Below are 24402 nucleotides of genomic sequence, written 5' to 3'. Positions count from 1 at the left end.
ACTTCCACTTGCAGTCCAGAGGGCAGAATCCCTTGTAGTTTTCAAACGTAAACTGAAGACCCATCTATTGGTGGAATAATTAAATGACCACTGACCCTGCTCCTATGTTGACTAACTGAAACTAGTACTTATGGTAGTGCATTGTTTATTACATTGATGTTGACTGGCAAACTCTATTGCTTATTGTTTATTGCACTTATTGTTCATTGTCTAAGAAAGAGCTTATGTATTTTGTACTTCTAGGCATCATCATTGTTCCCTGTATTTCTACAGTATTCTAGTTCATTGGTGTATTGGACTCTAACCTACTCTAGTGGCTAGGATGTATTCTGTGAGCACAAAGCACTTTTGTAAGTCGCTCTGGATAAGAGCGTCTGCTAAATGCTGTAAATGTAAATCTAAATGTTTTTACTTATAAACTCATTGTTATTCCCATGATAAAGGGAAAAGGTTGCCATAACCATCACATACAGCACATTGTAATGTCCTGGTTGTGTATTTTTTACAATAGTTACCAGAGGCAAAAAAAAAAAAAAAGTCTTCTGAATGGCTTCCTATAAAAGAAATGATATCACAGAGGTGTTCCTGGTGGGTTTTTCCTTTCATCATGAACAGACCAATATAATAATTACCTATCCACTATTTATTCCTGTTGCACCAGATGCTGAAGTAGCCCTCCTTTGTTGGCTTCTGGGGTGCCAAATTTTGCAGTTCACACCCACGTGTTACAAATTCAGTAGTATAAATATGCAGATTCTAGAATATCTACAGTGTCATTTTGGCACTTTTGGAATTTGAATTATTTATCAAAATACAATATTCTTTTTGATAGGCCTCCACAATGAATTGTTTCTCCAAAATAAATAAATAAATGAATCATTATAATCATGTAAATCATTTTCTGGTTGCAGTGGTTAAGGTGCTCAGTTTGTAATCCGAAAGTTGCTAGTTCCAACCCCACCACACAAGTTGTATTCACTCATAATTGTAAATTGCTTTGGATAAAAGTGTCAGCTAAATGCTGTGTAAAAAAATTGTTTAAGGTAACCTTACCTGTCCATATAAGCACAGCAATATAGGCTTATTTTTGTGGTGTGAATTCATCTCCTCCTTTATAGTATGTGGAGTGTGTCCATGCAGTTATCCAGGATGATTGAATGCTTGTTTATCTTAACAAATCATATACCAAGCTTGGTAAACAGACCATAACTGATAAGATTTTTAACTCTAACCTGGCTCTTTTTAGTTCAACCATGACTTTTCATGAAACTGGGTCCTCGTTCTAACTACATCTTTCCATTGCAACCATAGGCTAATGTGAACTACCTTAAACAGCTTTACAATAGGGTAACAAATTGCAGAACAACGCTAAAATTTTTCTGTAGGTAGATTACTCCGAATTACTCTTCTATGCCTTCAGATTATGGAAATGTCATGCATCTTTGAAAAACCAAGATGATTGGTTTTTGGTTCCTAGCTCATTTAATTATAGTTTTGTTTTTGGAATTCGCAACCACAGGATAAGCCACATATCACATGGAAGTATCCTACATATACAACAATAACACATCCAGTTCCCTACATGGCCAAACCCCCAGTACTTGGGTATTTAGCTCACCCATCCTGACTTCTTTTGCACCATAAACTGTAATATAAGTCTTTAAAATGTATGACAGGGTCAGAAAAACTATGACGAAATCTGATCTGTCAGAACTTTTTAATCAATATTTTATGTATTGAATAAGTACCTTTACATGGTATCTCATAGCCATACAAGGGCACCATTTGTAGTAAGTTTTCTCCTCTAAAATCAAGTAATTGCACAGTATTCAATGTCTAACTGCCGCCTGTCATGGAAAATTCTAATTACAGTTCACACTGCCATCTAGTGTTAAGTTTTGAAAAGTACTTTCTCATCTTTTTCTGTTCTCATTCTATTATTTATTTGCAAAATTATTTTCATCTACTTTCTGTAGTAGATATGACCCTCCCCCATCTACTGCAGAGATACAATAGTGCTTGGTATGGTTTACACATTTTAAGATGTTAATATCACTGGATTCAGTCACATTAATTTCATTTTGTTTAAGGTTGTAACTCATGACTGGATTAACTCCAATGGCTTTACCACATTGAAATAAAATGAAAATATGCCTAAATGGACATCCATTTCTGGTGGATGCAGGAAAATATGTACTCTCCATCTGATCTCAGACAGGGAATATAAGGTATGGCCATGGACAATGGGCTTATTATATATCTTTCTCCGCTCAGAACAGTGTCTCTCTGAAGTACAGTGTCTTACTAATTGTGGACACAACTTCTCTTCTTCTTGAGACACAGCATCAGTGAAAGATTCAGCAAACATTTGTAAATTTATTAAAAAACATCAAGTTCCTATATCAACACAGCTGAAATCTTTCTAAATGGTACTTTATGCAAACACAATTATCATAGAAAGGCAAATAAAAATATATAATGCTGAATTCATACAGTTATGTGATCTTATTTAGCTATGATGGTTGGCTTCAGAAATGGAGGCTAATTTTATACAGTAAGTACAGTACTACAATTTAAAAGGGAAAAAGAGAAACTCAGTATATGTATAAAATATTAATTGTCTCTTAAGATGTTTACATAATTATAAACAGCCTATTAATGTAGCACAGGGCTACAGCTCTTTCCGAAAGGCATATGCTTTCTGGGATCAATGTTATAGCCTGTCTTCTAGTACAGATTATCCAGCAAATCCTGAATAGAGATGACAAGAGCCTGAAAGGTAGGCCTCTCATCTGCTTTCTGCCATGAGAGAGAAAACAAAGCCTTTTTTTTACTCTCTAACTCATCTAACTCTTTAACTTCATTTTCATAAAAATTAATAAACATAATAATATATAATAATAATAATAATAATAATAATAATATATAATCTATATGTAATATATAATCTTTCAGTCAAAAACATCAGCATAATGTATACCTCATGCCAACAGTTCATCATTATGTTGTAGATTTTGTCATTGGCCATCTGAGGACGATACAGCCTATAGCCAGTAGAAACCTTATCCACTATCTCTGTGTTGTTCAGACGTTCATATGGCATTCTACCCAGTGTGTAAACTTCCCACATTAAAACGCCTTTCAGGAAAAAAAAAATACTGTTAAATCATTTCAGAAAATAAGTGATAAAAATCTGCAACTTTGAAGCATAGCAACACTAACCAAATGCCCAGATATCGGATTTGCTGCTGAACTTGCAGTAAAGCAGTACTTCGGGAGGTGACCAGCGTACAGGGAACTTTGAGCCGACAGAGCTGAAATACTCATCATCAAGGACATACCTGCATAACATAAATTACACTCCCATAAAGAGAATATTCAGAGAAACAAAGGGCTAGCCTTTCTATTGCTTCAACTGCCACATGCTGTGAAAAATATAAGGGCAAACTCTAAAGGAAGTGAAGGCTTAAAATAGTTTTTGTAACCTTGTAGGTTTTCTTACCTTGACAATCCAAAATCAGTCACTTTTATGGTCCCATTTGAATCTACTAAACAATTCCTAGCAGCCTATAAAAACAATAGACTTCCCCATTATACAAATCTACAGTGAATTATTTCATACCACAATTCAGTAAAAATAAAAATCTTTCAGGTTCCATTATGTTTATGTGTTTTGTAGGGAAACATACAAGGTCTCTGTGGATGTATTGCTGGGACTCTAGATAAGCCATTCCTTCGCTCACATCTTTACACATCTCAAGGAGCTGGACAGCTGAGGGGTGTTGCAGGTTCTCCCGTAGGTAAGTCAGTAGACATCCATTGGAAAGAAACTCGGTGACTATATAAATGGGTCTTTGTTTTGTGCAAACACCATAAAGTTGAACTAGATTTTCATGGCGAAGTTTCCTAATATTATAAAGAACAAAAGAAATCACTATATATCTATATCTATATCTATATATCTATATCTATCTCTCTCTCTCGCTCTCTCTCTCTCACTCTCTCTCTCTTTCTATATATATATATAAAGAGAGCGAGAGAGAGAGAGAAAGTGGCACCACTATGCACAAGACAACTGACTTCCTCTGACCTCTTCCAATGCACTACTCACTAGAGTTCTAAACTGCCACTGGAAGCAACATAAGAACAAGAACAGTGTGCCTGGAACTTCATGAAATGGTTGTTCATGGCTGAGCACAGTTGAGGAAGGATCTCTGTCTGAAATGTTCTTATTCTCTCGAAACCTTGTTTCAAATTTTACTGAAATCTCTTCCCCAGTTACTTCCTGGAATCTTCTTCATATATATACTCTATATGCTTATTTTTTGTGTGTTATGTGATAATTTATGCAATTTGTGGTGACTTACATCATGACTTTAGCCTCCTCAATAAAATCATCTTCTGACATGGAACCCTCTTTGATCATTTTGATGGCTACGTCATGTCTGCCTTGCCACTTTCCATATTTAACCACCCCAAATTGTCCATTACCCAGCTCTTTAATAAAAGTGAGCTGGCGAGGATCAATCTCCCAGACCCCTAAAGTACATAAAACGAACCAGTGTCTTAAACTCAGTGAAGTTAAAAAATTAGGCACAATTGTAAAATATACTTGGCTCAATAAAAACTTTGAAAGTTGAATAAAATTGTATACCAGATGTAAAAGTATAAGCTCACCATAACCCAAACCGGCAGTAGATGGTGCATTCTGAGTTCGATTTGATACCACATATTTTAGCCTGCTTACCAATCCTGAGACCATAACAGGAGTAAATAAATTCATTGTTCATAAAACAATAATTAAAAACACTGCCTTCATATGTGAATAGCAGAAGCAATTAGTTTACCTGCAGCATTGTGCTGGTGGTAATTGATGAGCTCTGGTATACTGTTAAAATAGTGCTTCTCTGCCAAGTAGAACTGATCTTGATGGTTCGTTAATATGTTGTAGTGTCGGCATGTGCCAAGAGTCCCACTGAAAAAAAAAGCCCAGACATTTTTACTGAAGCTCTTGTAGTTAAATATGATTTCTTGTCCAACAATTTAACACTCATCTGAAACATCAGTCATTACTTCCTTTAGAACATGTATACATTTACATACATAAATACATAAATGTATCTCTGTGTTCTGCTGCAAATTATGCTTTTTTTTGGTAATTTAATATGTTTGTGTAATTCAAACTCACCCTGGCTGACTGGCCTTGGTGTAAACAGAGGCAGTATATTTTCCAGTGTATTTTCCAGAGTCTCGTACCAGAAAACCACCATCTTTATTCTGTATTTAGAAGAGAGCATTGTAAAACCAATCTAACTGGGTAAGACTGTAACAGTTGGATAACTCTATGGAAATTAGATCTCGGTCACAAATATCACACATCATTTGTCATGTTAAAAAAAAGAACAGTGAAGAGTAAAATAACTTTAAAAATGATAAAATAACAACAAAAATTACTTCAAGTGCAAAAACTTATCATGTAGTCTTCAAATAAAGAATTCCCTTTTTAGTACAGTATTCTTGCTTTTGGAGGTTTGGAGTCACAGCTTATTTGCTCTGTAGAATGTGCAAAATCTAAAAATATAAAAAATATCAAAGTTCCCCTAACATAGCTATAGTTTCAATAGAACTTTAGTACACTTTTTGTTTATTGACTAAGCGCTAAGTTGTGTGCTTGAGGTCATTTATAAATTTAAAGACTCTTTTATTCTCTCTCAATTTGGAGTATTTATATATTTTATTTATACTTGGGAAAGTATGTTTGATACTTATGACACAAATCAAATTTTTTAAACTAGACAAGTTCTTAAATGTGTTAAGCTTTTAATAAACCAGTCACATTTGTTATGGTTAGTCTGGCTCTATACTCACCTCAGTCCTAAGTAAATTTTCTGCTTGACTGCGATTTATGTTCTTGCAATACCATCTACATTGAAAGAGCATATTGGACAATGTCTTTCAAGAAATCTATGATATTCTATATGCATAAATTGTTGACATACACGTTTAAAATCTTTCAGAATTAGTTGCCGTAAGATCTCACGAGGTACACTCACTCAAACTTTTCCAATCCATTCAAGACCTCAACAACGTAGTTACTAGGAATGTATCCTTCATTGCTGCAAAAGTCAGGATAAAATATTGTAACGCGCTTGCCTTATCTGACAGGGCACATATTTTGTAGAAGGCAGCATTTCTGAACCCAACCCTTGGGACCCATCAGAGCTGGTAGAGAGCAAAAATATAGATAATTTGGTGGGTCCTGAGGACTGGGCTAAGAAATACTGGGGTAAGGTAATTATTTTCTACTGACAACTCCTAGCCAAATTACCCAAAAATAGCTACCTTAGCATATGAAGGATTTGTTTTACATTTTAAAATATTCTTAATTTTGATAGCGTTTGCTTCTTGTGTTAGGCAGTTTGTGTTAATTTTTGTACACCAATCCTGTGGCTACAGGATGTCTGGTTTTGAGTGTCTGGTTTTGAGAATATTCTTATGCTTACTAGTGGATTCTTATGAAAAATATGTGTCATGTACTAATCACTGGTTAATAAAGCTCTTTTTGCCATTACAAACTTACCCATATTTATCTCTGGCTCTAAACCAGTTAGCATCACTTATTTGTAAGATTATGTACTCCTCGTCCTTCCTCAGTTCTAGGTCCTGAGGGGCCATAGGAGCGTAGTCATACTCAGCGATGACCGTCATACCCTCTGAGAATTTAGGCTGCTTAGGTGGCTGTGGAGGCAGAGGTCTTGAGGGCTTTTCCTATGGTGAATAGGTAGATAAAAATACATATGTCAAATTAAGATCTATACTGATACAGTATTGGGTAGTAATTGACATGGTCTAGAATGGTAACTAGTTGACCTCTGGTGTAGGCGGTAGTGGTTTTCTGGATTTACGTCGAGATCCTTTTGAAAATCCTTTGAAGGGGAGGGAAATGATGAAGTTTACTAGTGGAATTGTATTTTTTTTTAATTGATATTGAAGAGAATATGTTGTTTGTTTGTTTTTTTTACTATTGTTACATCATGCATTTGTATTGCAATGTTTCCAGAGACATATTCAGAGCTGTGTTAAGAAATTCCAGTTTGGATAAACTTGATTTCTCTGCATGACTTGTACAGACCTCCATTCCTTGTCTCCAGCACTCTGCAGCCCATGGCCTGTTTAACTTCTTGCTGGCAACACTTCCACATGCCATCCTCCCAAAAACAGGGGTGATACTTTTGCATTAGATCCTTGTTGAACCGCACCACTTTATCACATATTTGGGAAGACATTAACATTACATCAATGTTAATGTCCATTTATTTAAAGAAATTGTGTGTCATATTATTTGTGTGAAAAACATACTGACCATGCCTAAGTTTGTGTATCCACTGCTTTCGCACATCATCTGATTTGGCAAAAATGTAGAGTGGTCCCTCATCATAGATTATCTGTGGCAAAAAAAGATACATCTTACATGACTATAACTGGTGATTTTGCAGTTCATGAACAACACAATGTATTATTTCTGAACATACTTATACTTTTTTGCTCTTTAATGCGCTTGATAAATTCTGATCTATTTTTTCATCAGTGGTCATTATTCTGACAATTACTAGTCAGTGGAGAAGCCCATAGATTTTATTTCTAAATATATCCAAACCAGTAGTACAATGAGGGGTTAAATGTTCAATGTGTTGTCTTCATGATCATGTTTGATGTGAACTTATTGTATACATATATATTGTATTTTTATTTTGACAATTCCAAGCACTTCAAGTTAATCTGTTGTTAAAAGCACTGTAATATTTTAGGCAGTCTGCTGGAGTTCGATATATACTTCACTGAAACTCACCATGTTTTATCCAGTTTATTACCTACAAATTTACTGACAGATTTAGGAACTAATAATTATGCCTCAGCTAAAAAAAATCACAAGATGATCTCCCAGCCTAAAAAATACACCCAAATTGAAAAGAAAATAGACCCAAACATTTAAAAGATTAGTGGTTACTGTGGTTCGAACTTTCCAGTATATCCGTGACCTTAGAGAAAGCTGTAGCTCATAAACTAAGAATATTTGCATGTAATATCTCAGTGTAGACTTAGGCTACAATACAGACACTGTTATGGTAATAAATGATTTACTACTCAGACCAGATCTCTTTTTTCTTGCATTTATTCAGGCATGCTACTTATGTCATATATGTTAGGGTTACATTAAATGATACATAATGATATTCCCATCAACAACATCAGTTTCAGTATACTGCATAATATGGAAAACATTCCACACTGTATTCAACACTGTGATGTATGGTGGTCTTTCAGGGCTGTTTCTGTTCATGGGGTCTGGGAATCTTACTAAGAGTTATGGATATTTATGAATACAATATGACTGTGTTTGATGGGATGAATGCCAGTCAAGTGATTCTAAATTAATGCAAAGAAGGTGCAATGCTCCCATTCCTACAAGCAATCAGGTAAGTGAACACATCTCTCGTACATCAACGTATTGGGTTTGTTATCTTAGGTTTGTCTTGGTGATGAGACAGGTCTCTGTCTTCATCACAATCAAAATTCTGGATCTCCCCCCTCAAAAAACAAAGTATATGCAATTAATTTGCTGAAAGAACCCATGGATCAGGCTGCTCTGAACAATTAAAAAAAGAGTTGTTATATCCCTGAATAGACAGAATTGCAACAGAACTTGATCAGCATTTTGCATGTCACTGACCTTGTAGAAGGCATACATACATGTAGTCCAGTTTCACTACACCTTTTATAGGAGTCATATTTGGCCATGTTCACAATGCACAATACCTCTGAACTGAAGCCAGAGTGACGCTGGCCAGGATTTTTCATGTCTCACAGGCAAAAGCATTGCCTTATATTACTTATAAACAATAGGACAAAGCTGTAACTGAACAGAACAGTTCACATTTAAGTACTTCAACTCCTGTGTGGAAATAAAGTTAAGATAATCATGGCAATATTACATTTTTGTTTCATTCAATGGCAAATGTACAGTGCTAAAAAAGACTAGGCAAGAATGGCTGTCATACTCATTTGCTCAGTTAGCAAATAAGATTAGATTAAGCTCTAGGCCAGATGGAACGCCTTTATTCGGTCAGATATATGTATAGAAGAAAGATATGTGTATAGTAGAAAGAAATGTTTGTCATTGCATATCCCAGCTTCTTTACAAGCAGGGGTCAAAGTGTAGTGTCGGTCAGCCATTGCACAGTTCCCCTGGAGCCAAGAAGGTTAACGGCCCAACAGTGGCTACATGGCAGAACCAGTACATGGCAGAACCTTCCAAATGATTGCCCTAAGTCCTATCCACCTGACTACCACTGCCCCACATAAAGGACATTTGCTAGGTTTCAGTATACTGGCAGTCAAAAAGAACTAATAAGATGCATGTGTCATACACTGATGTTTAGCAACCATTTGTGACACAAGAGACATGTGCCTTTTGACAAAAAAAGGATGCGCCCCTTTGGTTCACTTAAAGGAGGAATAACACCTTTAAGAATAAAATAACTGATTTACATGTGGTACAGTCCTGCACAGCAGGACAGCAGGCCATCAGCAAATATAGAAGGTTGTTTGTCCTAGTCCTGTGGGATTTTATCACTTTGGATTTATAGCGAGAATCCAATTGCAATGAAGGCAAACTTGTTGCCAAAACATAATTTGATTACTGCTCTGGTCTTCATGGTTGGATGCAGTGGCCATGGATTGGCTGAACATGGCCACTAACAGTGATTTGTCTGCCTTCTGAGGCAGTAAAACAATTGTTCCCAGTTATGATCCTGGCGATCTCCTGGTGAGACCCATACATTTCAGCTATGTGCCTAAATTGATAAATAAATGATGTGGACTGTGGTGTTTTATCAATCCACAACTCTGGATCAAAGATTATTGGGAATGGCATTACATAGGACTTCATTGCATGTATGATTCATTGCATAATGATAAAATCAGTATGTCATTCTGTTCTTCAATCTGGTACTAGCAACAAGTGCTTGAACTTTGAACAATTGCTACTTTTTTATCTTTTCTTCATAGAAGATAAAAAAAAAGGAGCTGCTTGTGGGTTTATGGTTTGACCATCCATGCCACTGCTTAGTCATTTAGGCCTCATTTGTCAAGGACTGTAAAAGGTTCAGGTGGTGCACACCTTTAAAGTATGTAAACTCCATGGGAAGGCCTAATTTCTTTTATGGCGTATTAACAGGGGCTGGAAATGCAAGAGAACTTTTGGTAACTAAGGCAGTGTGCTGACACAGCTAAAACTGTAGAAGGAGTGTGGTTGTGTGGTTTGGAAGACTGGTGACAAATGAGTCACAGCTGCTTTTTGTATGTGACAAACTGCGAGTCTATTATCAAGGGATGGTAAACAGGGAGACTTTTTTGAAAGCTGAGAAGACCACTGTTTAAGACCAACTGATTTAAAAAAGAGAATGAGTTTTATGCCTTGTCCCCTTTTTATGGCTTGTCCCCATCTAATGATGGGCTGAATGGTTTTGAGAAAAACCATTTCAGTGGCATTTATACCTGGACACAGTTCAACAGCTATGCTTACAAACCCTGTCAAGCATGTCTCATTTCAGTCCCTGTGAAGCAGTATCTGGTGAATGATGCTTCACTGCTATATACTCTCTTCTCTTTTTTTTCCTTCCTGTGCTACAGGTCCTGCTATTGCTTTTGTCTCAGTTCTCATGGTCTCTGTTGGTCCAGCTCTTCTGAGCTTCTATCTCCTAGGGTATCCAGAGCCGCTGTTGGTGGGCCTGACAAAGTCAATCCAGTGATTCTTCCTGGGGCATCTCTAATGGTGGCTCCAGTCCCTAAAGCTTCCAGATCCGACAGCACCACCTGAGGATTTCATTCCACTCAACCAAGCTCATATCGCTTAGTGTCCTAAATCGCCACCAGTGTGGAGGGTATCCTCAGGCCGCAGCCTAGTAGGCAGTACTACAGCGACCCCTCCTGCTACCTCTGCACTGCTCTTTGGGCCAGAGGGGCTACACTCTTTATTTTTTCCTTTTCCTGTTTCCTGTTAGTCTCTGTCCTTCTATGCAAAGTCTTCTCCTGTGCTCGTAATTCCATGTGTTGTCCGGACAGATGTTGGCAGTGGCTGGACACTTTGGACCATTGATCCACTGTGGTTGTTTTTCTTACTTCAGAAGCTACAAATTAAATGGTGTTCTATTGCTGAGTCTGGTCAAGTGCACCTAACACCTCTTTTCAACATCCATTGTATCTGTGTCTTGTTGATTGTCATCATGGGCAATGCATTTGTCTTTCCCTGTATGATCTGCAATGTATTGCCAGTGGGTCTTGGCATTAATTAGCTGTGTCCCATTTTTCTGTGCCTCATATTGTCCTGTGTTTGTCCTGTGCCTTTTTAAAAAGGGCTAAGCCATACACATCAACTCACATGTACGTCATAGTAATAATATGTGAATGTCTAATGGTTTGGCATAGGATATTTGACATCTTTATTCTGTCTATAATTACAGTTACATTAGACTTATATAACCCTTTTTCAATAATCCAAAGGTGCTTACAAAGCAACCAGAGAAAAAATTGTAAAAAAACCCCAAACAAACAAACAAAAAAACCACATGTAGATAAGCACAAAGGCAACATAAATATAAAGAATGCAAAACAATACAGGTACAGGGCAAAGAGCTAGAGGAGCGGAGCAGAGCAGATAGAATACATCAACTGAGGATAGACACAGATAGGGAAATGAGATGAATGTTTCATGTGCTTTGGTGCCCCTTCAAAATCAATACCAGCTAAGTGATTTTCATGCTCAACTAGCATAGACAATATGTCAAAAAATTTCTAAAACATCGAATGTTTAACTTAGCATTATGTTAGCATTTTGCATTTCAGTATTTATTTGATTATGTTGATAAACTTTTAGGAGATAAATATATTTTTAGAGAATGGAGAATCTTAAAGTATAGTGATGAAAGTCTTTGCACAATTTACAATAAAAGGTGAGAATTCAGTTCAACCCTGGATATGAGGAAAAATATTCGATGTTTATATCAGCACTTTTGATGCTCCTATGGTAACGCAAAACTAACATTCACATTTAGAAATAAGTATTTATGATGTGATTTATGTATCATCTTCTCCAGCTTCAACAACAAGGGTCAAATTTTTGTTTAGTTTCTTTCACTTACAATTCCTTCTTTCATTTAGAATTTCACTTTGCTGGAGCTTTTGTCCAAAGTGACATTAAGCAACTGCAAGCTCAGTCCCAATGGAGACACTTGGATGCTTGTGATAACTGCTGAAGATGCAATGATAGCACCCACCAGCAGGATATCATTAATGCTGACTGATGAATAAAATATATTCTTACCATCATTACCTCTAGATACAGTATACAATACATATTAGTTACTGCACCTGTTGTGTGCTGTACTTCCTCTAGTTTTGGTCTGAGTTTCACTTCTGCTTGTTCACTCTGTTAACTACTTATTATGACTGCCTAGCTAGGTGTTAGTACTTCAATGACAATACAATTTATAATGAACATGTGATTTTGTTGAGGTTGATCAAGGATGACTCAGAAAATATGTTATTCTGCTATACTGGGACTTTCAATTTTACATACAGTTTAGAACTATTTCAGAGAGGAGGTGTATGCTTTTGTATATATTTTAAAGGAAAAAAAATATTCTACCTGTGTTTTTTAAATTACACAAACTCAGCTCCCGATCTGTATAACATTAAAAAACTACAATTGTACTACATTAGTGAATCTGTTTCAATGACGCACATTATTATGAAGGGTGTCTCTCACCTGAAATGGGAAGAGTCGTTCAGGAGGGGCATTATCCTCTGGGATCACAGTCTCAACACATTTAATCTTCTCAATGTCCACAGACCCCTTTAAGCCTTTCCTTTTCTGCAATACAGATTTACTAAAGTTTCTTTATTGCATTACATGGCAATCAAAATATCTGAGATAAAGAATCAAACACAAATAAAATGGTTGCCTGCATGTTCAAAATTTCACTACAGAACAATTGACAGGTTAGCCTCTATTGTAATTATATACAGTATAAGATATCCATTTTCAAATATCCTGTGCCAAACCATATGATATTCACACAAGGGCCCAGTCCTCTCACTTCATAAAGGAAACGACAACCTCACAACTTTGCAAGCTTTAAATAAATCAGTATAAATTATTCCATTTGTCAACCAAAGAAATTTAATATTTTACTTACCCCTTTTTCATAATCATAGTCATAGTATGCAATTTTATCTTGTGTGAGTACAAACAACCTCTCTTTGAAGTTTAAGGGTGAAGTTTTCTTCTTCTGTTGTGATCGCTTTATAAAAACCTCCTCCAAAATACTATCTGACATTTTTCATTCAGGTATGACCTTACCTTGAAAACAAAGACAGGTTATTATGATTCATGAGTTAGGCAAAGCAACACTAAACTATTGTAATGCCATAAGTAACATTATACAACCCCCCCCCCCCCCCCCCCACACACACACACTGCTGTACTGCTGTTATCTATCTATCTATCTATCTATCTATCTATCTATCTATCTATCTATCTATCTATCTATGCAAAATGTGGGTATTTGTGCTTGTACATTTAAGGTACATTGTTTCTCAACCCAGTCCTAGGGACATGCTTTTGTACCCAACCTCCAGTATGTATGAAGCAAACTTCAAGAATGTACAACTTAAGACCTGGCACAGATGGACTGAGAGCTAGGTTAAAGCAAAAATGTCTGGGGGATCCTAGAGACTGGGCTGAGAAACACGGCTCCAGGATATTGCATCATACAGGGGATAGGCGGAATTGTTCAACATGTTCTCTTTGGCTACTATCTTCTTATCTTGTTATTCTTGTATATATTTGGGAAAAAAATTGCAACTATTAGTTGGATTTATAGTGTACCCAAGTCTCATAAACACAGTCTAATGAACGTTTAGATTATTGTATATTCTTATATGATTGAGCATAGTTTTGTTTAATCCTTTAAAAAATCTTCTCTACTCACAGTGTTTGTCTATGCTCTCTGCTCAGCAGCTTTCTTTGATGAACACGTAGGTGAAGCCCAGCCTGGTTTGAAACTGCCACACAAAGTGCCTTGTATCAGTATTTAATTTGTTGTCATTTGCATAAACTCTCCACTGCCATGTCAATGGTGACCTTTGTTGTTAATGTTTCCTCAATCAGCACATCTGTTTCCTCTCCAGTCTTCTTCCTGCTCTGTGTCGTGGGGTTTGAACCTGTTCTCTGAACAAATCCATGTGCTCCTGACTATTCTCTGTTAATATACCCATACTATACCCATTACCCATGAAGTCTTTAACTTCAGGACAGAGTTGTATTTCCAGTATCCACATTGCTCCAGATTTTGCTTATACATTCAAACCTACCTTACTTACTAATCATCAGTTTTCATTTTTAAATAATTGTGACAATCATGTCTGCAGATGACCTAGCAATTTATAAATGAATATACATTTTTCCATTAATTATTGAATTACATTGCATATTCTACTTGCAAAACAGCACTGAAGGAACTATTTGCTTTCATTCAGCTAACTAAATAGAGAACCCATTAAATATGTTATGAGTTGTAAGTGACTAGCTTCCCAGGTTTTTGACAGTAGGCCTTAATTTTGTCACAACACAACACAAACCCTACTAAGACTTTGAGATTAGAACCTTTTATCAACTAGTCTCAAAATTGTAGAGCACTCTAAGGAACACATCACAAAGCGTCCACTGACTGCTGAACAGCCCTATAGGTGAATCTTTAATCTATTACACATCAAAAATGTGTACAATGTGTACATTTTGTTGTGTTAAAGATGTGAAATTATATAATTTTAAGTTTACTAGAGCAGTAAGTCCTGCAGAGTTTAACAGGTTTAATTTACTTGAAAGTTTTATATATCTCCACCACTCCACTAGTGTATAATTACATAGATTACAGTAGTTAGTTTGTCATTTATTAAACACTGAGTTGATCGTTGTCACCTCTGTCTGGTCTGTGGTAAAGAAACTGAACTGTCTATTTTAATCACCATCTCAACATTTCCTGGTTTCTACAGCTGCCACCCCTTGTAACACCTCTCAACAGTTCATCACAGAGAGTTTTCAGCCTTTTCTTTCTTTTTGCTTAAGATGACATAGTTGCTTTACAACTAATTCATAACATTCACAGACTATTCAATCAACATTTATAAACTAATTCTGTTATTTTTGCTTTAGCTAGAGTATCATTTCAACACATACAACACTAAAAACTGATCAACCTATCAAACAACCAAAAGTATCTTTGCTGAAGGTTGTGGACTCAAATAATAGTATACTACTGTAAATAACTACATGCAGGACATAGCTATAACTTTCAGTGACAGTTTAGCTTGGCTTGGCTAAGACTTACTAATCTAACATGGCGGCTTGCATCTAGTTTGAGGAAGTTGTATAAATACAGATCGTTAGTACAAAGGAAAACATGTGCCTTGTCCTATTTCTTTTTTTTTTTCTCTGACTGACAACACAAAGTTTATTATTTATCTGTTTTCATATATATTTTTTTACCCATTAGCCTATACCTTCATGGTAATGAAACTGACATCTGAACAGAAGGTAAATGCATGTTATTGTATACTGGAGAGTCATATCATTGCTTTAATACTGTACATTAAAATAGTAGTTTATAATATACTTTGTTAAGGTATTCCTTCAAAAATAAGACTAAAGGAAGTAAAACAAATGCAAAACACAGTAGTATTTAGTAGCATTTAATTCCTGATAGCTGAGTAACAATGGCATAACTTGCACAAAAATATCTAAATTCCTGAAATAATAATAATAATAATAATAATAATAATAATAATAATAATAATAATAATAATAATAATAACTGCTTTTCCCACCATGGGTAAAATGTATCCAGTAATGCAATCTCTATTAGACAATGTGTGAAACAAATGTTAATAAGACCAAGGATATGGCATGAACCTCAACCAATAGTATATAACCTCAAATAAGTACATTTAGTTTCTAGTCTTATCCTTTAGTGACTTTGTTTAGAAATGTCTGGTTTTAAGGCTTTCTGGATTGCTCAGTAATTGCTAATTACCACGAGAACTATTGGCACAGATGTGGTCTAATGATAACTAGAAAATTATTATCTTTTCATTACACCAAACAATTCTTCAGTGCCTGCTCTATATCCTGTGATATCTAGGTAATTAAATGTCTATTATTAGTAAGTCAAAGCAACTGGACTTAATATAATCATGAAGACATTTTGGGACTCATCCAACAGACTCTGAATTAGGCTTGAATAAGTCATGTCAGCTTTATTAAAACATTATTTAAACAGCTGGATGTATGCACCACTTATTGAACAACTAACTAGAAGCTGCCTCCTCTGTGAAAACTTGTACATCAACCTGTTCATTTTACAGTTGCAATTAAACAATAATCTGATACTTCATTTCAAAACTGACTGAATGTAACTCTGAATAAATTATTTTGATATTTGGAGGATTTTGGACATAAATAATGCGTAGGTTAGCTCTTTTCCTCTCAACTCTGAGTCTGAATCTTCAGTAAGTCTGTGGTGATGATTGTTTTTTTCATTTATGGTTAACTTGAACACAATGTTGAGCAACAGGAACCCTTGAGTGCTCTCTGTCAGTAAGGTTCCTGTCTGATAAGTATGTGCATGGTGTTGTGTTCATAGGAACTAAGCTGAGGTCATACAGCTACACTGGACTGGAGATTAATCAACAAGGAGGTCCACTACCACAGATCTTCCTCACTTCGCCTTAAAGTTTAGTGCATTCATCCATTTACATCACTGCATTACATGGGAAAGCAATACTATCAAGTGTCATACAATTATTTAAGCAATTCACAGGAGCTTACCTAGAGGAAGTAAATTACGTAAACACATCTTACCATTTTAGCATTGAAAGGTGTCACTGTATGCACTAGAAATTAATGGACTATGCTGAGAATGCATGTACACTTGTATGCAGGTCCACATTCAGTTTACATGAATTTTGCATTTCTTTTTAGAGTAAATACAGGTTTAAATGTCACTACATTTGTCACCACACATGGTTCTAAATAATACCATATCATAAGAATATATTACTACTACTACTACTACTACTACTACTAATAATAATAATAATAATAACAATAATTTAATAAAATATTAAATATTATTGGTTGAGATTGCATGAGCCTAGAATACCTGTTACCTCTTCTTATGACATTTGTAGGAAACCCAATGACTCTTTCTCACACATTAACTCACACTTTCTTTCAATAAATTATTATTTTAAGGATTATTTGAGAACATTGTTGAAAACAAACTTTAATTTGATAAGATGAATAAGGAAGCTAAAAGGCACTGCCATTGCTACAAACAAAACAGTCTGTTTGAGTTGTTACGTAGACAAGTTTGACTATCTCCTCTACCGATCAACTTATCATTGCCATTGCTCATTTTAAAGAAAATTAAATATGTGTAAGCTATGTTACAGACAAAGAAGAGAGACAAAGAACTGCCAGGATTTAACGTGCTGACAGCACCTTTCTCATTAAGACTTCATGTGTTTGGTTTCATGTGTTTAAATGACCTGTCTGAGAAAAGACCTCACTGAAACCCTCACTATCCTCTGTACTTCCCAGTCCAGTACATCACTTGGGGTTTTTATATTTTTCCACAACAAAGTAATTCTTATCATATTTCAGAAATATATGCACACTTCTTCATTTACTGTTTGAGCAAACTTACAATGAACGTGAGTGATTGATCATTTTCATTGCTTATAAGATATGATAGGGACTGTTGATGCTGTTATGAAATAAGAAGGAAATATGGCCTATATGATAGGAAATATGATAGGAAAAAATATAACTACTGTGTGTTACTGTGCATTACACAGGACTCTCCAGTTCATACAGCAATAGGTGGCATGCTGTTGACAGTTGTCTGTAAGTGCTCTAAACATAAAACTATAGCCTAGAGTCTGAGTGTAACAGGAGTTCTCACTGAAGTCCATCATCGTTTTAAGTGCATCTCAGGTTATTAATAAAATTGAATAAAACATTAAATGTCTGTAAAGTGTGCCTACAATAGGTTAGGAGTAAAATCCGATTTATGCTGACTAGTGGAATTATACTTTGTTCAAAACATTAAGAGAGAAAAGACCTACATAAACGAGGTCTACTTGAATAAGGAACTTCATGATTTTTGGTTCCTCACACATTATTACACAGAAAAGATGCCTTTTCATAAGTTGAAAACACACAATGATGTCCAGAGCTAATTAACCTGTGCTATGTTTGAAACCACACTTTATTCACTATACTATACAATGCTTTATTTTGGGGGAGAGAGGAATATCCAACAATGTATCACAGTAGGTAGTGCCCATCAGTGTACTCCAACATGTACAGAATTCCATAATACAGTGTGTCATTTGAAAACAATGCATGGTCTCAGGTATATACAAGATGAGCTTCCTAATTATAATTGGCCAGTTTGTCAGTGCCAAGGTGCTAAAAGAACATTCCAGCTTCCTTCACTTACTGGCTGACCTTTACAAATTACTCTGAACATTAGTATTTGGTAAGAAGTACCTTTGTTAGGGTATTTGTCATTTTTTAACTGTGTGTATGAAGACGCATATTGTTAAACTCTAGGTATGTTGTTGCACAATGTTTGCAATAGTGTTAATGCAGTGGAATGTAAACCTCTTTTAAATCAATTACTTCACTCATGAATTCTGATCCCTATATCAGTTTGCTAATATAGTGGTCCTAATTCTCCAATGTAGGGAGCAAAAAGTGTGGCATTTTCAGTATAGTGTCTGCATAAGTCAACCTCTTAGTCATTCTAACTGCTGAAACTAGTCAGAGATCACTATAATAGAATGTAATACCTTATGCATGCTTATGCCACATGCCGTTACTTAAAGGTTTAGATTTTTTGCATATTCTGATGTTATCCACAGAAACAAATGGGTCAAATGTAAAAAGGATAATCTGATAGGCTAAGATTATTCAGAAGCATTTCCACAAATTAAGATGCAAATTATTTACAATTGTTTACATACATACATAAATTGCTGTTGCCTTCTATAAATTCCTCATTAAAATCAGCCTCCCATGCAGCAATACTGACATGCTTGGGACAACAACAATATGCTGTAGTTGAATTAGTAGCTAATAGACATGTAGAAGTACAATGTATAGCCTACATAAAACACGCAGAAGGTCTCTAGAGGAACCAGAAGATCATTGGTTGAGCCACCAATGGACTCTTGTCTTCATAAAATAAAAATTCACAATTCTCTTTCAAGACTCTGTTTTAACTGATTGATGATTACAAGGCATGGATCATTGGATCATGAATCACAGATCGTGGATCATCATCTGTACAATATGCGCACAAAGGTTTCATATGTATAAGTGAGCAAGCATTTATAGCAGTGAACAGAGATCAAACTGTTTGACATGATCAATTTTGTTTGTCCAGTGTCTTCTACATTTTAAAAGAATATTCAACAGCTTACCTGATCTCTCTGCTCCACTGTAACATGCAAACACAATCTTAGACACTATCTTTCTGCTGTCACGTACGCTTGACTTCTCTGTTCCTTCTACTCAGCTTGTGTGAATCTATGCAACAGTTGCATAAACTCCACCCTTTCGCAGGACTTCATCACCAGTTCCCCTTTTGTTTCCTGCTCATTTTCATATCACCCTGGTGTTGTTCTGTTGTTAAACAAGAAGATATTACACAGTGTACCCATTATTTTCTCTAGACGAAATCAAGTGATCTGTAGGCTAAACGTGTGTGTGCGTATATATATATATATATATATATATATATATATATATATATATATATATATATATTTCGTTGGACTGCCTTTAGCTTTGATTACAGCACGCATTCGCTGTGGCATTGTTTCCACAAGCTTCTGCAATGTCACAACATTTATTTCTGTCCAGAGTTGCATTCATTTTTCCCCAAGATCTTGTAGTGATGATGAGAGATTTGGATCACTGCACAAAGTCTTCTCCAGCACATCCCAAAGATTCTCAATGGGGTTCAGGTCTGGACTCTGTGGTGGCCAATCCATGTGTGAAAATGATGTCTCATGCTCCCTGAGCCACTCTTTCACAATTTGAGCCTGATGAATCCTGCCATTGTCATCATGGAATATGCCCGTGCCATCAGGGAAGAAAAAATCCATTGACTGAATAACCTGGTCGTTCAGTATATTCAGGTAGTCAGATGACCTCATTCTTTGGGCACATAACGTTGCTGAACCTAGACCTGACCAACTGCAGCAACCCCAGATCATAGCATTGCCCTCACAGGCATCTTTATGCTCCCTAGCAAATTGAGCTGTTTTTGCCGGTTAGCTTCACTGACAAGTGGTTTTCTTAAGGCTACACAGCTGTTTAGTCCCAATCCCTTGAGTTCACTTCGCATTGTGCATGTAGAAATGCTCTTACTTTCATTATTAAACAAATCCCTGAGTTCTACTGTTGGTTTTCTACAATATGATTTCACCACACGTTTAAGTGAGTGACGATCACGATCATTCAAGATTTTTTTCCGACCACATTCCCTCCTCAAAGATGATGTTTCCCTACTGTACTTCCACTTTTTAATAATGCGTTGGACAGTTCTTAACCCGATTTGAGTAGTTTCAGCAATCTTCTTTGATGTTTTCTCTGCTTGATGCATGCCAATAATTTGACCCTTCTGAAACAGATTAACATATTTTCCACAACCACAGGATGTATCTTTCCAAATGGTTGTTTAACAAATGAGAAGCTACTCACTGCATCAGTTAGGGTTAAATAACTTGTTGCCAACTGAAACATAATCACCCATGAAGTAATTATCCAATGGGAGGCTCTTACCTATTTGTTCATTTAATAACTCTTAATTGTCACGTGGTACGGCCTGCTGCGTGCAGGGGGTTCACCCATGTTTGTAACCACACCCCCGTGAAGGCACGCACCCGTACGCGATTACGTGTTTGTGTGTGTCTATTTAAACCACGTAAGTGCATTCCTCACCGTTGGTCATTGTTGGTTTGCTGTGAAATGTGAAACGCGTATGTAATCTTCGTTCAATGTTATTAGAGTCTGTGTTTTGTTACGTGTATGAGTTATGTCTTTCGTTCATGTTGTATATGAGTGCCACCGTTGTTGTTCTGGCTTTTGTTATTAAATGTGTCACCTCATCGAGGGAGTCTGTGCGTCCTGCTCCCCGCCCATCGGCACTCGGGCCAGCAGATCCGTTACATTAATAGATTTGGTCCATATTTGAGTGAATGATATAATTTATGTATTTATGTACTCTGTAAAACATATCAACTAATGCTCAAGCCTGCATTGTTTACATACATTTTTTTTTGTGTGTCTCTAGAGTTGATCACAAAGATTTCTAATTTCTCCTACTCTTACAAATTAAAGATACATAATAGTCAGGTCTCACTACAGAAAACTCCACTTTAAAAAAGATGTCCAGTCAGAAACTGAGAATGTATTTTATGTTTGCTGTACATTTTATGAAAAATTCAGTGTTTTTAAATAGCTAAAATGACTGATGTCATGTCTAACATGCAAAATTACCTGAATAAGACAGGAAGAACATTTACAGTTATTTCATCTACCAAAGTTGACAGCACAATACTAGGAGCAAGTGACAAAGTTCTCATAAAACCATGTCTTAATATGGCAAAAATAACTGCTGGACATAGTCATTTTATTATACAACAGTTCCCACTTTTATTCTCCATCAAACTATTCTACCTCCTCACCATATCAAGCCCCCCACAAACTTTTGCAACCCCCCAACTCAAACCACTACAGAAATGAATGTATCATGTTAATAAAAGTGTACAATGCATTACAACATATGTACAGTACTGTATGTAACAAAACAGTGCAATACTACATGTGCAATACAGTGCAATATGCATATGCGGGGCAATATACATGTGCAATCCAGTGAAATATTACATATGTACAATTCTGTATATAACAAAAATAAAGGATGTGAATATATCGCTACACAACTGCAATTTGTGTATATTCCACCATCTATTTTCATCATCATTTAGGTATGTGTAGAATTTGCTTTAGTTTTACTGTGTCACAATGTGTCTAAAGTCCATGTCATGCACTTGTCTATTTGTTAAATTGCACATTGGAGCATGGAAGAATGCAATTTTGTTCAGCTATGCTCAGAATAGGCTGAACATTTAAATAGCCTGTATTTCAGTCAGTGATCAGAACCAAATACAGCATATGGTGCTAACTGGGGATGGCGATTTCTGGCAACACTGGTATTCATATATATATATATATATATATATATATATATATATATATATATATATATATATATATATATATATATATATATAATTCAAAGACAGACATAACCAAGATGCATGTGTAATGCTTTGGTAAATAGAAAAGTGAGTCTTGTTCACAGTGAAAACAGCAGAACACTCTGACATGATGGATTCACTTAGTTCTGTGGTCTCTATGATCATACAGGTTAGTTAGCTACTTACAAGTAGGATTTCAGATTTTTTACTCCACATTTAACCATAATTAAAGTGAATGCTACTTGCCTTAAATGCGATTTGACATGACAAACAAAAGTAATCTTTCAGCTTGCACTGGGAGACCACCAGCCCCATAGCCATGTTTTTTTCTTGTCTCAGCTTTAAGAATTGTATGGATTTTGAGCTAATAGGATTTCATACAAATTAGGAAATGGCAACTGCTGGGAATATGCACCACCAGTAAACTCACCTGGCTGTAGTCGTTAATGGCTGTAGGCCATATAGACCTCCCACTCTCTGCAACTGCATGGAAAGACATGAGGCAGCCATGATATGCCTGGATCCTACATGTTTTCTTTATTATACCAAACACATTAGTAAAAATGCAGAGCCTATACTGCCCTCTGATGGATTGCAGCAGTCAGACATTTCAAAGTTAGTTAAGTTTTAAAACAAGGAACTCTAATTTAGTGTATATGCTGGGGCATTAAAGCCACCTAACACTGCATTTAACTAATTTCCTAGGATGCGCACACATTTATTGCCATTTGTTAATTTGGTGGACAAAAATAAATACACCTGTGGTAAGGTAGGTGGAGTAGTGGCACAGGGGGTGGGACATTTAAAAACCGCCAGTGCAACAGTATTCAGACCAGTGCAACGGTATTCAGACCAGTGCAATGGTATTTCTGAACCCATTTAGACATCCTTTTAGCACAAATGCACGTGCAGCATGGTATTTTCCTTACTTCAAACAGGCACATATGGCACACACTAAGGTTACAGGATGGGCTCTGCAGTTCTTTTATGTATTATGTATTAGAGCATTAAAAAGCATTAGATTAATTTCCTCTATCATCGGATCAGTGAGGAAATATATCAACAATTGCGGAGAGCCACTTTACTAATAGTAAGTTTATGCTTCCTGAATTACTCTTCAGTTTTTGCACTGGATTAAGCTATCCCTGTCATTGTATTCTAACTCACATTAAGAAAGAATATCAGCTGTGGAAGAATGAAAGCACTGATGCTGTACTGAGAAATATTTTGGCATGAAACTTACACAAACAGGTGACGTGGACAGAAAGATCTACAAGTGTTTTATTGTAACTGGATTCACACTTCAAGAAATAAAGTGTGCGTATACCAGAAAATAGGATGAAATAGGATGTCCTTGTTGCTTTAAGAAAATATAGCATGTATTTTTATTAGATGAATCCATGTAACCACATCTATATTACTGCATTGGTTAACATAACATGCTGCAAAACAAGACCCCACATGGCAGGAAAATATGTCCTCATAAACAAATAAACAGCAAACAAATCCACTGTTGCCCTTTGCTCCCAGAGAGGAAAGGACAGGACCATTTGTTGATATCACCATTTTCAAATGTTTTTTAGATTGAAGAATTGTTTACATAACCAGAACCACAATCACTTCTACTTCCTTTCGTCTTAAATACATGAAATGTTAAATCAATATTATCATTTTTTCACATAGTGCCTGTGTTCTCCTCTGGGGCATTCTTGCTGGAGGTGATCGTCTCAGTGTCCAGAGGGCAGGTATGTCTACTGTGACACTATGACTGACCAAAGCTGCCAAGGATGCCCATGTGCTGGTACTTCAGAGTCTGTGCAACAGTTCATTTAAGGCCACAAATTACAAATCAGATGGATATAGCGACAGTAGAAATTGTAAAACCATTTGGATCCCTTGTCTGGGTTAGCCTGCTTCCAGAAGGAGGTCTCTCCTCTACCTGCCTGT

At 36.1% G+C, this 24402-nt stretch overlaps 1 protein-coding gene across 1 annotated transcript; it reads right to left on the bottom strand.

The window, feature by feature from the left end:
- Positions 1 to 1703: 1703 nt before the first annotated feature.
- Positions 1704 to 19693, bottom strand: btk (Bruton agammaglobulinemia tyrosine kinase). The gene is made up of 19 exons (XM_027003636.2): positions 19609 to 19693; positions 14052 to 14124; positions 13257 to 13420; positions 12827 to 12931; positions 7364 to 7445; positions 7133 to 7261; positions 6871 to 6926; positions 6581 to 6768; positions 6054 to 6116; positions 5869 to 5923; positions 5189 to 5277; positions 4848 to 4975; positions 4678 to 4752; positions 4368 to 4539; positions 3690 to 3906; positions 3503 to 3567; positions 3223 to 3341; positions 2981 to 3138; positions 1704 to 2799 (listed from the first exon to the last, which is right to left on the bottom strand). The coding sequence occupies exons 3-19, from the start codon at positions 13395 to 13397 to the stop codon at positions 2728 to 2730; spliced, it is 1914 nt and encodes a 637-aa protein (XP_026859437.1). The 5' UTR covers positions 13398 to 13420; positions 14052 to 14124; positions 19609 to 19693; the 3' UTR covers positions 1704 to 2727.
- Positions 19694 to 24402: the final 4709 nt, after the last annotated feature.

This window comes from Electrophorus electricus, chromosome 12 (assembly GCF_013358815.1).
Source record: "Electrophorus electricus isolate fEleEle1 chromosome 12, fEleEle1.pri, whole genome shotgun sequence".
NCBI classification, from domain to species: domain Eukaryota; kingdom Metazoa; phylum Chordata; class Actinopteri; order Gymnotiformes; family Gymnotidae; genus Electrophorus; species Electrophorus electricus.
This window is presented reverse-complemented; position numbering and strand designations above follow the sequence as displayed.